The sequence below is a fragment of the Thamnophis sirtalis genome, unplaced genomic scaffold, assembly GCF_051295495.1.
Source record: "Thamnophis sirtalis isolate CommonGarterSnake01/CBP01778 unplaced genomic scaffold, rThaSir2_p1.2 scaffold_14, whole genome shotgun sequence".
Classification (NCBI taxonomy): domain Eukaryota; kingdom Metazoa; phylum Chordata; class Lepidosauria; order Squamata; family Natricidae; genus Thamnophis; species Thamnophis sirtalis.
The window spans coordinates 10903178-10919399 of NW_028261394.1; the positions used below are offsets into that span (position 1 = coordinate 10903178).

Sequence of the window (16222 nt, forward strand, 5' to 3'; positions counted from 1 at the left end):
ACAACTTCTTGCAGGCAAGTTGTTGCACTAATTGTTCTCACTGTCCGGAAATTTCTCCTTAGTTCTAAGTTGCTTCTCTCCTTGATTAGTTTCCACCCATTGCTTCTTGTCCTGCCCTCAGGTGCTTTGGAGAATAGTTTGACTCACTCTCCTTAGAGGCAACCCCTGTGATATTGGAAGACTGCTATCCTGTCTCCCCTGGTCCTTCTTTTCATTAAACTAGACATACCCAGTTCCTGCAACCGTTCTTCATATGTTTTAGCCTCCAGTCCCCCAATCTTCTTTGTTGCTCTTCTCTGCACTTTTTCCAGAGTTTCCACATCTTTTTTACATCGTGGCAACCAAAACTAGATGCCGTATTCCAAGTGTGGCCTTACCAAGGCATTATAAAATGGTTTTAACACTTCATGTGATCTTGATTTTATCCCTCCCTGTAGCCTAGAACCATGTTGGCTTTTTTGGCAGCTGCTGCACACGGCTGGCTCCTATTTAAATGGTTGTCCAGTAGGACTCCAAGATCCCTCTCACAGTTGCTGCTGTTGAGCAAGGTACCACCTATACTGTACCTGTGCATTTTGTTTTTCTTGGATGGTTTATGCAGCCTAGAACATTTGCATCACTATTTTATATAGTGATGTGGATGTGGAGACTCTAGAAAGAGGGACTGGAGACTAAAACATATGAAGAACATTTGCAGGAACTGGGTAGGTCTAGTTGAATGAAAAGAAGGACTAGGGGAGACAAGATAGCAGTCTTCCAATATCTCAGGGGCTGCCACAAAGAAGAGGGAGTCAAACTATTCTCCAAGGCACCTGAGTGTAGAACAAGAAGCAATGGTGGAAACTAATCAAGGAGAGAAGCAACTTAGAACTGAGGAGAAATTTCCTGACAGTTAGAAGAATTAATCAGTGGAACAGCTTGCCTCCAGAAGTTATGAATGCTCCAACACTGGAAGTCTTTAAGAAAATGTTGGATAGCCATTTGTCTGAAACCATATAGAGTTTCTTGCCTAGGCAGGGGGTTGGACTAGAAGACCTCCAAGGTCCTTTCCAACTCTGCTATTGTATTGTATTGTATATTCCGGAATGAATTCTGACCCAGATGAGCAGCAGAAAGAGACTGTATTTGGATTAGAGAGCTGGATGATCAGGAGCTAAATTAGAACTGTATTTAAAAAAGACAACAACCAAACAGCAGAGAATTCCATCTCTGAAACAGATTTGGCCATGATATTCTTGGAAGAAAACCTGGAAGGATCCACCTCCTAGATTTGGAAAGGTCTGTTTCGGAAACAGCTGGAGCACAATGGGAGTGGGGAAATTCCCAGGTAGTTCCCAGGCAGCAGATAACATGAATGTCCTAAAATTTGGGGGGGAAGCGTAACCAACGAGGAACAGACAGTAATGGATGCAATGGGCGGAAGAATTCGACCCGCTGGAAAGAAACTTCCTATATTCCTCTTTGATTTGTCTTCCCTAGAAATTTTCTCACACCTTGCCAAGTATTGCCACCTAGTGAACTGGAAATAGCACAACAGAAGGTCAAACTTCCCGTGTCACGGAGCTGAGTATATAGTTGTTCTCTAGTTTCCTTTTTTCTTTTTAAGAACTAATGTACAGTTGAGAACACTGCAGTTTGCAACTGATTTATAAAAGGAAGGGATTCAGGGCGGAAGGGTTTCGTAACTGGTTGTTTTCTGTCATTCCTCCCACCCCCTGCAAAAATGACCCCTTTTATCATCTCCCACCAGGAAGATTTTGCAAAGGGAGGTCTTTAATCACATTTGCTTTTTAACCAAGAGTTTTGAGTGTTGAGACTCTAGAAAGAGTGCAGGAAAGAGCAACCAAGATGATTAGGGGACTGGAGGCTAAATATATTAAGAACGGTTGCAGGAACTGGGTATGTCTAGTTTAATGAAGAGAAGGACTAGGGGAGACATGATAGCAGTCTTCCAATATCTCAGGGGCTGCCCCAAAGAAGAGGGAGTCAAGCTATTCTCCAAAGCACCTGAGGACAGGACAAGAAGCAATGGGTGGAAACTAATCAAGGAGAGAAGCAACTTAGAACCAAGGAAAAATTTCCTGACAGTGAGAACAATGAATCAGTGGAACAACTTGCCTCCAGAAGTTGTGAATGCCTCAACACTGGAGGTCTTTAAGATGTTGGATAACGATTTGTCTGAAGTGGTATAAGATTTCCTGCCTACGCAGGGGGGTGGGCTAGAAGACCTCCAAGGTCCCTTCCAACTTCTATTCTATTCTATTCTATTCTTCTATTATTTGATCCAGGGTAGTATGAACTGGGAAGACCACACAGATATTTCATCTTGTCTCCATGGGACCCATCTTTACAGTGCCACATTTGGATTGCAAACCTTAAAAGGAATCAGCTAACATCATAGAAATTAAGGTTTAGAGATCACGTTTCTCAACCTTGTCGATTTTTAAGTCTGGTGGATTTCAGCTCCCAGAAGTCCCCAAGCAGAGAAATGCTTGGGGGAATTCTGGGAGCTGAAGTCCATGCATCTTAAGAGTTGACACGGTTGAGAACCAGTCTCTAGTCTAATCCTTGGGCCAGTGCAGGAATGAGCTACTACAGGAAATTGTCTCGGAAAGCCACTGCTGATGGCTTTAAGTGAAAATTGATAGATGCCGGCCTTGCTTACAAACCTTTTTGTTTTATCTAGCTTTGAATGCAGATTTTACTCCTGTATTTTTTGTGTCTTTCTCCATCCCTTGTAGCTCAATGGTGTTATTTTGTGGGACCCAATCTCTTTCCATTTGCCCCTAGATATCTTTCTTGCTTCATTGAAGCTTCTTCTGCAGAGAAAGCAAAGCTTCTAGCCTTCAGTCCTTTCCAGAGGGAAGCAAATATTTCAGTCTGCCTTCTAAGTTTTCAGCTGCTGCAACCTTAGCCATGTTTTCTGCCTAACAGAAATGGAGATGCTTAATCATCCGGATCACGATTGTCTCAAAAAGGTGCTTTTCCAAAAACGAACTGGATTTCCTTTTTTTTTTCCCTTTGAAAACCTTCCACTTCTCATCCAAGAAGCTGCTTCTTCAGTTCTTCAGAAAGAAACATGTTTTCAAGGGGATTTAAAAAAAAAAACAAGGAAGAACTCCAGGTGTCTTTTGGAAAAGTACCTTTGCTGTGTGCATCACGGACCATTTTTTTTAAAGACCAAGTCAAGAGGGACGGGGAGAAAAAAAACGAGAGACTTACATTTGACGGTGTTTCGGGACTCCTGGAAGCCTGCCGGCTCTGAACCCCAGCCCAAGGCTTCGCATTCGTGCTGCTCCGCCCCTTGCCCGTGCTTGCCACCTGCGCCCACACCTCCTTTCCCCTTCTCTGCCAGCCAGCACATCCTCCACAGCCCCACGCTGCGTTTGCGCCCATCCTCCAAGGTCTGGTAGACCCAGTTGGGAGTGAAAGCGGCCGCGTTGTTGAGGATGAGAGACACCAGAGCGACCAAGACGGCTGTGGCGACCAGTTTCTGGACTGTCATATCTGGTAGAAGATCCAAGCGTTTTCCCCCACCCCCGCCCCAGTCAGCCGCAGTACATTGGATTTGCTCCGTCGGTGGAAGGCAGGTGCAGGAGAAGGTTAGGAATGGCTAGAGAACATCCCCATTCATTCTCAAAAGTCAGCTGCTGGGGAGACCCTGGCTGCGGGAAGAACCCCAAGGCAGAGTGGAGGACTCCATGCGAAGAAATCAGGCCAGGTCCAGATTGATTGTCTTCCTCAGGGGTGCTTTAGCCACCTTCCTCCCCTTTGAGCCAGGACCAAGGTGGTGTAGTAGTGCTGAACGTCGAGGAGGCGCATTCTTTCCCAAACCTCCCCAACTGGCCAAAGGGTCGGCGTAAGCAGTCTCTACGCCGATCGGACAGCCGAGGCTTCCACCCCACAAAAGAGTTGCCCCTAAAGGCTGCCCGTCCTCCCTTCAGCCTTCTGGAGCTCGCCCGTGAGAAGACCCTGGGACCTGCATAAGAGGTGTCGGAGACCTCGGTTTTGCTGCCTCCTGAATTTCAGCAGGGCTCCAAGAAGGCCCTCCTCGGCTTCAGCCCTTTGCGCCCAAGCAGGTCCCAGAGAGAAGAAAATGACAATTGCATCCCCCGAGGATGGAGTCTGTAATCCCAGGGACTCTCCTGCAACCGCTGCAGCTCTTCCCTCGAGGACGGGAGCTCGCAAACTGCCGGAGCAGGAAAAACAGAAATCCTTTGCTGCAAGGAAGTTTGGTTTCCCCCCCTTCTCCTATCTCTCCATGAAAAGGAAATGGTTGTTTGTGCGGCCCCGGCTTTTGGTGAAAACCTCTGGGCGTAGCCGATTTGCGAACCGACGAGAGCCACTGCCACGGCCGTCCGATGTGAACAGGATGTGTTTCCTGAAAGGAAAAGTCAAAGACAGACTTCTAAAGTCCCCGTCTCTTTCTCCCTCCCCTCCCCTCCCCTCCCCTCCCTCCCACCTCATTCCGTTGCTGTCCTCCTCTTTCCCCCTCCCCTGCTCCGCAGGAGGAAGAGTTCCTTCGGTAATATTTCTTCTTTATTCATTTCATCAGGCACGTCTTAGTCAACATATATATATAGAGAGCAGTGTTTCTCAACCTTGGCAACTTGAAGATGTCTGGACTTCAACTCCCAGAATTCCCCAGCCAGCGAATGCTGGCTGGGGAATTCTGGGAGTTGAAGTCCAGACATCTTCAAGTTGCCAAGGTTGAGAAACACTGATATAGAGAGAGGTATAAACGTGATTTTGGATACACGAAATGGATAGGGATAAAAAAGGAACATTAGGACAGGGATGGTAGGCACGCTGGTGCGCTGATGCACGCCCCCTTACCCCTCTTAGGAATGGGGTGAGGTCGACAATAGACAGTCTTAGAGGTTAAAAGTATGTTTGAATTGAACTTACAAATTGGATTAACGCAATTCACATGTTTGACCTGAAAATTCAAATCTGATTTAGAAAAAAATACATTTGGATCAGATCTGATTTGCACAGGTCCATTGTCTTGCTTTTGCTTATAAAATTTCGATGTAGAGAAAATTCCTCATGTGTTGCACTTGCTACAGTAGAATAAGTAACAAGGAGAGAGCTGTAGACAACTGTACACAGGAAATTGTTGATGTCTTGTCAAATTAGGCTTTGAAATAATTATAGCAATAGCAGTTAGACTTATATACCGCTTCATAGGGCTTTCAGCCCTCTCTAAGGGGTTTACAGAGTCCGCATATTGCCCCCAACAACAATCCAGGTCCTCATTTTACCCACCTCGGAAGGAGGGAAGGCTGAGTCAACCCTGAGCCGGTGAGATTTGAACAGCCGAACTGCAGTCAGCTGAAGTAGCCTGCTGTGCTGCATTTAACCACTGTTCTTCCTGTATATTTTTTTGGGATTGCATAGAAATTTTACAACCTACCAGTTCAGATTAGTTTATACCTTTTAGGAAACTGAGGCAGCAGATACTTTGGCTGTTGGACATACCTGCTCTGTAAGGGATACACAAAATGCTCCATGGTGTATCTTTGAAGGTTGACTTATTTGCTAATCTGTTTTCTTTGCAATCAAAACTGTACCTTGTTGGAGCAGACTAAAAGAAAGGAAAATCAAAAATAAAAGATACTTGGATTTTTTGTCTTAGGTTAAAATGATTGTGGGGGTTTGGGGAAGAAACCACAGAGTCGGGGTAGTGCATTCCAGGCGTTGACCCCTCTGTGCTGAAGTTGTATTTTCTGCAGCCGAGTTTGGAGCGGCTTACCTTGAGTTTGTATCTATTGTGCGCTAGCGTATTGTTGTGGTTGAATCTGAAGTAGTCGTTGACAGGTAGGATGTTGTAGTAAATAATTATATGTACTACACTTAAGTGGAACCAAAGGCGGCGAAGTTCTAAGGTGTCTACACCCAAAATTTCAAGTCTGGTGGCATAAAGTATTCGGTGGCAAGCAGAGGAGGGGAGGACTCTTCTCGTAAAAGACCTCTGGACTCTCTCGATTGCATTAACGTCCACTATGCAGTGCGAGTTCCAGGCAGATGAGCTGTATTCGAGAATTGGTCTGGCAAATGTTTTGTATGCTCTGGTTGGCGGTCCAATGTTGCAGGAGAAGAAGCTACGCAAGATTAGGTTAACAGCTCTTGATGCCTTTTCGGCAATGTTATTACCGTGGGCTCTGGCCCTTAGATCGTTCGATATGAGTACTCCAAGGTCCTTGACAGAGTGAGGGGTGGTCTACAAGGACGTGTCCACCCACTTTGTATTTTGTGTCCTGATTTATTTATTTTTTGCCAACGTGTAATTCCAAATAATATTCGGAAGGATCGGTATTATGACGTTGGAACCCTCAAGGGTAGCGCAGAAGAAAATAGATCCCATATGCGGTTCCTTGGTGCGGTTCTCTGAGCTTGGTGGTTTTCTCGCAGGCGTTTCATTATCCAGCTAGGTAATATCATCAGTGCTAGAAGGGAGTGGGTTTTGTGGAGAGGAGGAGGAGGAGGAATGTGGTGGTTCTTGGTGCTCTCTGGGCTTGGTGGTTTTCTTGCAGGTGTTTCATTCCCCAAACTAGGTAACACCATCAGTTCTACAAAAGGGTAGGGTTTGCAAAGAGGAGGAAGGAGGCGGAGGAGAACTGTGGGGTCCTTGGTGCTCTCTGAGCTTGGTGGGTTTTCTTGCAGACATTTCATTACCCAATTAGGTAACATCATCAATGCTAGAAGGGGGAGGAATTTGCAAAGAGGAGGGAGGAGGAGGACTGTGAAGTCCTTGATGCTCTCTGAGCTTGGTGGGGTTTTTTTGCAGATGTTTCATTACCCAACTAGGTAACATTGTCAGTGCTAGAAGGGAGTGGGGTTTGCAAAGAGGAGGAAAGAGAGAAGGAAAAGGAGGAGGAGGACTGTGAGGTCCTTGGTGCTCTCTAAGTTTGGTTGTTTTCTTGCAGACGTTTCATTACCTAACTAGTTAACATTATCAGTGCTAGAAAGGAGAGGAATTTGCAAAGAGGAGGAAAGACAGAAGGAAAAGGAGGTGGAAGAGGAGGATTGTGGAGTCCTCGGTGCTCTTTTACACATTTCATTACCCAAACTAGGTAACCTCATAAAAAAAAATAGATAGATCCTCCAAAATAGCCCCCGCTTTATTATTAATCCCTTTGGATTGGGATTCAACGGTTGGGTCTCATCAAACCCATCAAATTCAACTTGGGAGATTTTAAGCAGAAGAAATATGCAGCTCTCTTGCCAGCCACACTCAGAGTTCAGTGCTAAGAACAGCCTAAGAGAATATTTTTGCTTTTTTGCTTTTCTTTGGCTTACTCCAACAAAAATAATCAGAACTGTTATTATTTTTCAAGGGTTCGTTGGATGAGATGGAAGGAATCCAGTAGGATTACACTTCCAGGAGAAAAAAACAGCATTTTGTAAGATGTATGTATGTATGTATGTATGTATGTATGTATGTATATATGTATGTATGTATTATGTATGTAAGTAATGTAATGTCTGTCTGTCTGTCTGTCTGTCATGCAGTTGGCTTTCATGCCACGGCAGGACTAGAATTCACTGTCTCCTAGATTCTACACCAGGAGATGTTGAGTTCTAGTTCCACCATCCACAGCCATGAAAGCCAGATAGGTCTCGGTCTCTCTCTCTCTGCCTCTCTCTTTCTCTGTCTCTCTCTCTGTCTCTGTCTTTGTCTCTCTCTCTCTCTCAGCTCAACACACTTCACAGGGTTATTGTTGTGGAAAAAATTGGAGGAGGAAGGAGCATTTGATCCAGAAGTGCTTTTTTCAAGAGGCAACTGGACTTCCTTTGAAGACGTTTCCCTCCTTATCCAAGAAGCTTCTTCAGCTCTGACTGGATGGTGGGGAGTGGAAGGATTTATACTCCTTGCAGACAGCTGGTCATTTGCATTCTCTGCAAGGAATCTAAAGCCTTCCAATCCCCACCCTAGGGCGCGGTGGCTCAGTGGCTAAGACGCTGAGCTTGTCGATCAGAAAGGTTGCCAGTTCAGTGGTTCGAATCCCCAGCACTGCATAACAGAGTGAGCTCCCGTGACTTGTCCCAGCTTCTGCCAACCTAGCAGTTCAAAAGCACGTAAAAACGCAAGAAGAAAAATAGGGACCACCTTTGGTGGGAAGGTAACAGCGTTCCCTGCACCTTCGGTGTTGAGTCATGCCGGCCACATGACCATGGAGACGTCTTCGGACCACGCTGGCTCTTTGGCTTTGAAATTGAAACGGAGATGAGCACCGCCTCCTAGAGTCAGGAACGACTAGCACATATGTGCGAGGGGAACCTTTACCCCTTACCTAGAGTTTGTATCGATTGTTTGCCCATGAATTCTGGGAATGGAGAGAAGAGTAGGGACCAGTTGGGAATACGGCTTAGGCCTCCAAGAATTTTTTTTTTAGCGCTCAGAAAACCTTGAAGTCCACCGGAGACGTCTTCGGTATGTCTTCCACCCTGCAGGCGATCCGACAGGATGAGCCTTTTCCTTCTCTTGTTCCTGTCTTCCCCTCGAGGGAAACAGGTGGGTTTGGGACAAAGTTGTTTGTCCCGTTTCGCTTTACAGAAAACTTTTTAGTTCTCTTTACCTGTTAAACAATTATTATTTTTCTAAGTTGAAACCGGAGCCCTGAAATTTAAGTTAACCGTTGAGGTCACAGAGTCCTCTGTCCTCAACTTATAGCTCTTCATTTAGGGACTGTTCAAAGTTACAGCAGCCCCGAGTGAAAAAAGAGATTTTTTTTTACACACTTAACAACAGTTGTCCTTTCCCCACAATCATGTGATCAAAACTCCGACGAAGAATTATACGGATTGGAGGATTGGAAAGAGCATGAATAGGTGTATGAATAAGAATTAAGTTTTCATTGGAAAATTAAGAGTTTGAATGATGCTATTAGAAAAAACATGAAAGAGATATATTTTAAATCCTTTAAAAGATTGTGACCTTACCAGAAATGTCCATTGAGATATTGAATAATGAAAGAAAGAAAGAAAGAAAGAAAGAAACTTTAATATAAACAGATGTGAAGAGCTAAATAATGGAAACATGAATAACAAAACAGATGGAAGATGGGAAACAGAAATGGTATTATCAGGCCTGAATATAATAGTGACAGAAGGGGGCAGTCACAATAGAGATAGAAATAAGAGTGGAAATATAATAAAATATAGTCTCTCTCTCTCTCTCTCTCTCTCTCTCTCTCTCTCTCTCTCTCTCTCTCTCTGTGTGTGTGTGTGTGTATTCGTAGATTTTCATGGGTGTAGGTATGCTGGTCTTGTTGTATTTGGGTCTTTTCCCGTGTAAGATTGAGATTGTCTTGGCAATGTTTCGGAGAGGTCTCACTCGCCATCTTCAGGATGGTGTTTTCGGCTTAAAGCATGATTGGAGCTGTCGACTTTCTAAAAATCTTGATGAGGGGGGGTTGGAGTGCTGGCTTTGTTTCAGTAAGTGGATTGATTGGCTGTGTGGTTGTATCATGATTGGTAGATTGGTGCTGGCTGTGTATCCGTTGTTGTTTTGTTGTTGTACATACACACACATACATATGCATATATATGAAAGAGTAAGAAGAAGGGTGGTACCGTGTTTCCCCAAAAATAAGACAGGTTCTTATTTTTTTTTGACCCCAGAAATAAGTGCTTGGCCTTATTTTCGGGGAAGTCTTATTATTTTTGAGGTGCAGGAGGCAGTGAGCTTAGTCATCTCATGGCTGCCACTGTGTTGCAATATTTCTGGGGAGGGCTTATGTTAGCGTATGCGCTCAAAAGCCTGATTGGGCTTACAGTATTATCCGGGGAGGTCTTATTTTAAGGGAAACAGGGTAGTAAAAGATATGGGTAAATAATATGAAATAATAAAAATGAAATCTAATAACTATGAGTAATAATACTATGTCTATTTGTATTGAAATGTATGATACTCAGGGATCACCCCATTCACACATCGATATGTATATAACAATATAAAATTAAAAACTTGATTAAAAAAACCCTCAGATGCTTGGCCACCAGTGTATATTTTTGATGGTTGAAAGTGTCTTAAGGACCCACACCAAGAAGACTAATGGCCAATCCTTTCCGAAATCTAGAAGTATCCTTGCTGCCCTACTTTTTATGACAGTCTTCCTCAACCCACTTCTTTCCAGATGTGCTAAAACTGCAATTCTCAAAATTCCTGACCAGCATAGAGAAGATAGTGAGATCGGGCCTTTGGCCAGGAATTCTGGACAGCACCCGAGTTCAAAGGCCTCCATTCTTTGGCGCTCAGCCTTCCTTATGGTCCAACCTTCGCAGCCATCCATTGCAAATGGGAAAACCACAGCCTTGACTATACACACTTTTGTTTCTGGGGGATGTCTCTGCTTTTTAGGATGCTGTCTAGATTTGCCATCACTTTCCTCCCCAGGAGCAAGCGTCTTTTAATTTCTGGGCTGCAGTCCCCACACCGCTTTAGTGGGTTCACGAACTGGGGAATTTCTCCTTATGCCTCAGGCGCTCCCGTATGCAGTTCTACGGGTCGCTTTTGCGGTTCGAGATGCAGAATTCTTATGGCCAGAGGGTCAGCGTGCTCTTCTTTAAATGCAGGAACAAAAGGCAGCCATGTGCGCGCCCTTCCTCCACTGCATCTGGTATTCATTAGAACAGCAAGCTAGAGTTGATGAAGGACAGATGTGAGGTAGAGTTCCAAAGATAAACTCAGGAAATTCTCCCAGTTTGATATAGTGGGGGAAGGGTTGAACAGTTTATGGCTTCATAATATTTTTTTTTGTCTATCTGAGTGAATGCAATCATCCTTTGATGAGCCTGGGCAATGAAAAGAGAGCCCGTTGAAGATCAAAACAAAAATTCAGAAGTTGGATTCAGTCTTCAGTCATAGAACAGACTCAGCTGAAGCCAGTGTAACAAGCCAGCTTGGCTAACTTAGATCCATTGAGTTAGTATTACGTCTCTGATCCTCTGGCCTTGGTTTAGACATCCCTCCTAAGTCAGGGGTCTTCAAACTTGGCCACTATAAGACTGGTAGACTTCAATTTCCAGAATTCCTCAGCCAACTCTGCTTGCCCACAAGTCTTAACGTCGCTAAGTTCGGAGACCATCGCTCTGAGCTATGGTTTCTATGGGTTCCTTGTCTTCTGAAAAAGGGCCCGTTCACCCTTCTGTGTTCTTGAAGATCTTCATACAGTAGCTTGACTTGAACGGTGTATCATCTTCTTGCATTCTGAAGGGAAGCTGTCTGGGAGAACGTGGCCCTCCCATTCATGACGATCTAAAGGCCAGGTGCTTGGTTTGCCCATCAGTCTAAAGCTAAAAGGGACACGGTGGCTCAATGGCTAAGACTTTTAGCTTGTTGATCAGAAAGGCCAGCAGTTCAGCGGTTCGGATCCCGTGACTTGTCCCAGCTTCTGCCAACCTAGCAGTTCGAAAGCATGTAAAAAATGCAAGTAGAAAAATAGGGACCCCCTTTGGTGGGAAGGGAACAGCGTTCCGTGCGCCTTTGGCATTTAGTCATGCCGGCCACATGACCATGGAGACCTCTTTGGACAGCGCTGGCTCTTCGGCTTTGAAACGGAGATGAGCACCGCCCCCTACAGTCAGGAACGACTAGCACGTATGTGCAAGGGGAACCTTTGCCTTTATCAAGCTATGGGCCCTCAAGAGGTCTTCTCTCTTGCAGAAGGGCCAGTTCATACTTCTGTGTTCATGATGGTCTTCATAACCTTGACTGGGACCACATCCCTTCTTCTTGTATTCTGCAGCGAAGCCGTCTGGGAGAACATGGCCTGCATGTGCGTGAAGACCCAAAGGCTGGATGTCGCCAAAGTCTGCCTGGGGAACATGGGCCATGCCCGGGGAGCCAAGGCATTGCGGGAGGCTGAACGAGAACCAGAGCTGGAAGCCAGGGTGGCCATGTTAGCCGTCCAGTTGGGCATGCTGGTGAGTGAAAAGGCTTTCTTCAGATTGTTATTTTTTAAAATGTTTTTATTACACATTTTCCTTTATAATACATCACATTTTCCATTTTACAACAGTCCATCTGTTTCTGTCTCTTTCCTTCTCCTTCCCTCCCTTCCCTTCTCCCCTCTGCTTCCTTCCTTCACTTCTCCTTCCCTTTCTTCTCCTCTCCTCCCCTTCCCTCTTCTTCCCTCCTTCTTTCTCCTCTCGCCTCCCCTCCACTTCCCTCTCCTTTCCTCTTTCCTTCTCCTCTCCTCCACTTCCCTCTTCTTCTTCTCCCCTCCCCTCCACTTCCCTCTCCTTTCCTCTTTCCTTCTCCTCCCCTCCCCTCCCATCTCCTTTCTTCTTTCCTTCTCTTCTCCTTCCCTCCTTCCTTCTCTCCTCCCCTTCCCTCTCCTTCCTTCCTTCTCTTCCCTTCCCCTTCCATCTCCTTTCCTCTTTCCTTCTTCTCTCCTTCCCTCCAGTTCCCTCTTCTTCCCTCCTTCTTTCTCCTCCCCTCCACTTCCATCTCCTTTCCTTCTCCTCCCCTCCCCTCTTCCCTCCTTCTTTCTCCTCCCCTCCCCTCCACTTCCCTCTCCTTTCCTCTTTCCTTCTCCTCTCCTCCACTTCCCTCTCTTCTTCTTCTCCCCTCCCCTCCCCTTCCCTCTCCTTTCCTCTTTCCTTCTCCTCCCCTCCCCTCCCCTTCCATCTCCTTTCTTCTTTCCTTCTCTTCTCCTTCCCTCCTTCCTTCTCTCCTCCCCTTCCCTCTCCTTCCTTCCTTCTTTCTCCTCCCTTCCCCTTCCATCTCCTTCCCTCCTTCCTTCTCTCCTCCCCTCCACTTCCCTCTCCTCCCCTCTTTCCTTCTCCTCCCCTCCACTTCCCTCTCCTCCCCTCTTTCCTTCTCCTCCCCTCCCCTTCCATCTCATTCCCTCCTTCCTTCTCCTCTCTTCCCATCCACTTCCCTCTCCTTCCTTCTCCTCTCCCTATTTCCCCTCTCCTCCCTTTTCCTTTCCTCCTCTCCCCTTTCCTCTCTCCTCCCCTCCACTTTCCTCTCTCCGACACGAGGGCTGACCCTTGTGTCGAATGCACCCTGCCCTCAGTGGCTTTTATCTCAGTCCGATTATTTATTATCCCTGTCCACTTTTTAAGGAGCCAGGATCCAAAGCCTTTCCTTCAGCGTCAAACATCCAAAGGCCCCTTCAAGGCTGACCGCACTTTCCAAGCCCCAATTATTATTTTTTTCCTGCTAGGAAATGGCTCCGGAGATAGCAGGGCCTTTCTTTCAGTTGGCTGTGTGTGGAGCCGTTTCCTAGAGCACCGGGAAGAGCAGGAGTTGGCGGTGTGGACGCCCCCTTGTTCTTGAAGTGACCTGCAGGTTGAATGGTTTAGTGCTTTTTCCCGCCTTGCTTTTCTTTAAACATCCTGTTACAGTCATAATGATTCTATTTTGAGCGTGCTCAGCGATCAGTCAGATTCCTCCTGCAATTAAACCCCTGCTAAAGTGACAAGATAGATGGCAACTCTAGACAGCATCCTAAAAAGCAGCGCCGTTGTAACTTTGAATGGGCATTAAGCGAACTGTTGTTAAGTTGAGGACTTGTGCGTGTGAAAGAAAAATTCTATAATGAAGATGACAACAACAATACAAACAGCATCCCTCTCTTATCAACTTTTTGGCCTCTGTTCCAGGAAGACGCTGAGCAGTTATACAAGCAGTGCCAACGGTACGACCTCCTGAACAAGTTCTACCAGGCTTCGGACCAATGGCAAAAAGCCATTGAGATAGCCGAGACCCAGGACCGAGTGCACCTGCGCACGACGTACTACAATTACGCCAAGCACCTGGAAGCCATAGCTGAGCGCAACTTTGCCATCACCTAGTAAGTGCTTGCAAGCTGCCCCATTCCAGATCTTGTCCAGATCTGACTCAAGACTCAATCAGACTCATCCTGGAGTGAGGGATCCTTGGGGGTCTCTGAGCTTGCTTGTTTTCTTGCAGACATTTCATTACCCAACTAGGTAACATCATCAGTCCTAGAAGGGAGTGGGGTTTTCAAGGAGGAGGGAGGAGAGAACGTGAAGGAGGTGGAAGAAGAAGACTGTGGGGTCCTTAGTGATCTCTCTGAGTTTGGTTGTTTCCTTGCAGATGGAAAGGACCCAAACTAGGTAATCTCATAAAAAAATAGATCCTCCAAAATAGATCCCGCTCTGTTATTAATCCCTTTGGTTTGGGATTCAACTCATCAAATCTAACTTGGGAGATTGAAACACAATACCGTATTTTCACGACCAAAAGCCGCACCGGATTATAAGCCGCAGTATCAATTAACGTTAATTTTTCAAACTTTTTCCACATATAAAGCGCACCGGGTTATAAGCCGCACATTTCCTGACGCTTCTGGACATCTGTTGCAGTCGCGAGGAGCGGCACGAGGGTTCTTGGCGCTCCGGGGGGCGCCGAGGGCGGCTGGGAGGGGCGCGCGGCTTGGTTTCTCCTCCCTGGACGTCGCAGCGGCGGCCCCGGGCGCACCGATCTCTGTGTTTTTCGCATCGGGGCATGCTCTTGCAGCGCGCCCCGATGCGAAAGGCACTGGGATCGGTGAGTTTGGGGCTGCTGCTGCAGCGTCCAGGGAGGGGAGGCCGGGCCGCGCGCCTCTCCCAGCTGCTTTCGGTGTTTCCTGGAGCGCCGGGAGCCTTCGTGCCGCTCCTCGTGACTGCAACAGATGTCCAGAAGCGGCTTTTGGGGCTGGTGGGGATTGGATTTCCGGCTCGGTGGCCCCTGTCGCTTCTGGACGTCTGTTGCGGTTGTGGGGAGCCGAGGAGAGTGTGGAGGGGAGCGCGCGACGGTTCTTGGCGCTCCGGGAGGCGGGAGAGGCGCGCGGTTTGATTTCTCCTCCCTGGACGTCGCGGCGGCGGCCCCGGGCGCACCGATCTCTGTGTTTTTCGCATCGGGGCGTGCTGCAAGAGCATGCCCCGATGCGAAGGGCGCGGGGATCGGTGCGCTTGGGGCTGCTGCTGCGGTGTCCAGGGAGGAGAGGCCGGGCCGCGCGCTTCTCCCGCTTCCCGGAGCGCTGGGGGCCGTCGCGCGCTCTTCTCTGCGCTCTCCTCGGCTCCTCACAGCTGCGGTGGACGTCCAGAGGCGACAGGGGCTGTCGAGCTGGGGGTCCGGTCCCCATTGGCCCCAGGGGCCGCTTCTGGACATCTATTGCAGTCGCGAGGAGCAAAGCAGCTGGGAGATCTTTTTCCACATATAAAGCGCACCGGGTTATAAGCCGCACTGCCGATTTTGGATCAAATTTTAGGATTTTCAGTGCGGCTTATGGTCATGAAAATACGGTAATTATGTGGTTCTCTTGGAAACGGAGGGTGAGCAGGAACCAGTTGGGAATGGAGGAGGAGGAGGAGGAGGACAACTGTGGGGTCCTTGGCGCCCTCTGAGCTTGGTTGTTTTTTTGCAGACGTTTCATTACCCAACTAGGTAACATCATCAGTGCAAGTAGGGAGTGCTGTTTGCTGTCAGTTTAACCACTGAAGTGCTGCATGATGTTCTTGTAAGATCTTGCAAGTCCAAGGAGGTTGAATTGTAAATAGTCTCCCTTCCTTGTAAATACTCTTTATTCATTATAAATATTCTTCATTCATTGTAAATAATACAATGCAATACAATAGCAGAGTTGGAAGGGACCTTGGAGGTCTTCTAGTCCAACCCCCTGCCTAGGCAGGAAACCCTATACCGTTCCAGACAAATGGCTATCCAACATCTTCTTAAAAGACTTCCAGTGTTGGAGCATTCGCAACTTCTGGAGGCAACTTGTTCCACTGATTAATTGTTCTACGGAACAGCTTGCCTACAGAAGTTGTGAATACTCATCCTGAAACTAAAGAAAACAGCTGTTGCTGTTTATTCTCCTTTCGTCTTGGCTTCCTGACCTGTTTTGTCTTCCCGCACAGCTATGAGAAGTCCGACACTCATAAATTTGAAGTGCCTCGTATGCTTTCAGAGGATTTGCAAGCGTTGGAGTCTTACGTCAACAGGATGAAAGATAAGTGAGTCAGTGGTGGGATTCAAATATTTTTACTACCAGTTTTGCGGATGTGGCATGGGTTGGTGGGCATGGCAGGGGAAGGATTCTGTAAAATCTCCATTCTCTCCCCACTCCAGGGGAAGGACACTGCAAAATCCCCATTCTCTCCCCACTCCAGGGGAAGGATACTGCAAAATCCCCATTCTCTCCCCACTCCAGGGGAAGAATACTGCAAAATCTCCATTCCCTCCCACTCCAGGGGAAGGATA

At 46.9% G+C, this 16222-nt stretch overlaps 2 protein-coding genes across 3 annotated transcripts in view; one reads left to right on the top strand and one right to left on the bottom strand.

Moving 5' to 3' along the window:
• TMEM204 (transmembrane protein 204) overlaps window positions 1-4376 on the bottom strand; it is a 37063-nt gene extending 32687 nt beyond the window's left edge. Inside the window, exon 1 of the mRNA XM_087729032.1 lies at window positions 3223-4376. Coding sequence (XP_087585158.1) covers window positions 3223-3505 — 283 coding nt within the window. The 5' untranslated portion in view covers window positions 3506-4376. The remainder of the gene's footprint in view (window positions 1-3222) is intronic.
• Window positions 1-16222, top strand: part of IFT140 (intraflagellar transport 140) — a 100217-nt gene that overhangs the window by 70751 nt on the left and 13244 nt on the right. For both annotated transcript variants that reach the window (XM_087729030.1, XM_087729029.1), the window contains 3 exons: window positions 11754-11931; window positions 13618-13808; window positions 15880-15975. In XM_087729030.1, the coding sequence (XP_087585156.1) occupies window positions 11754-11931; window positions 13618-13808; window positions 15880-15975 (465 nt within the window). The remainder of the gene's footprint in view (window positions 1-11753; window positions 11932-13617; window positions 13809-15879; window positions 15976-16222) is intronic.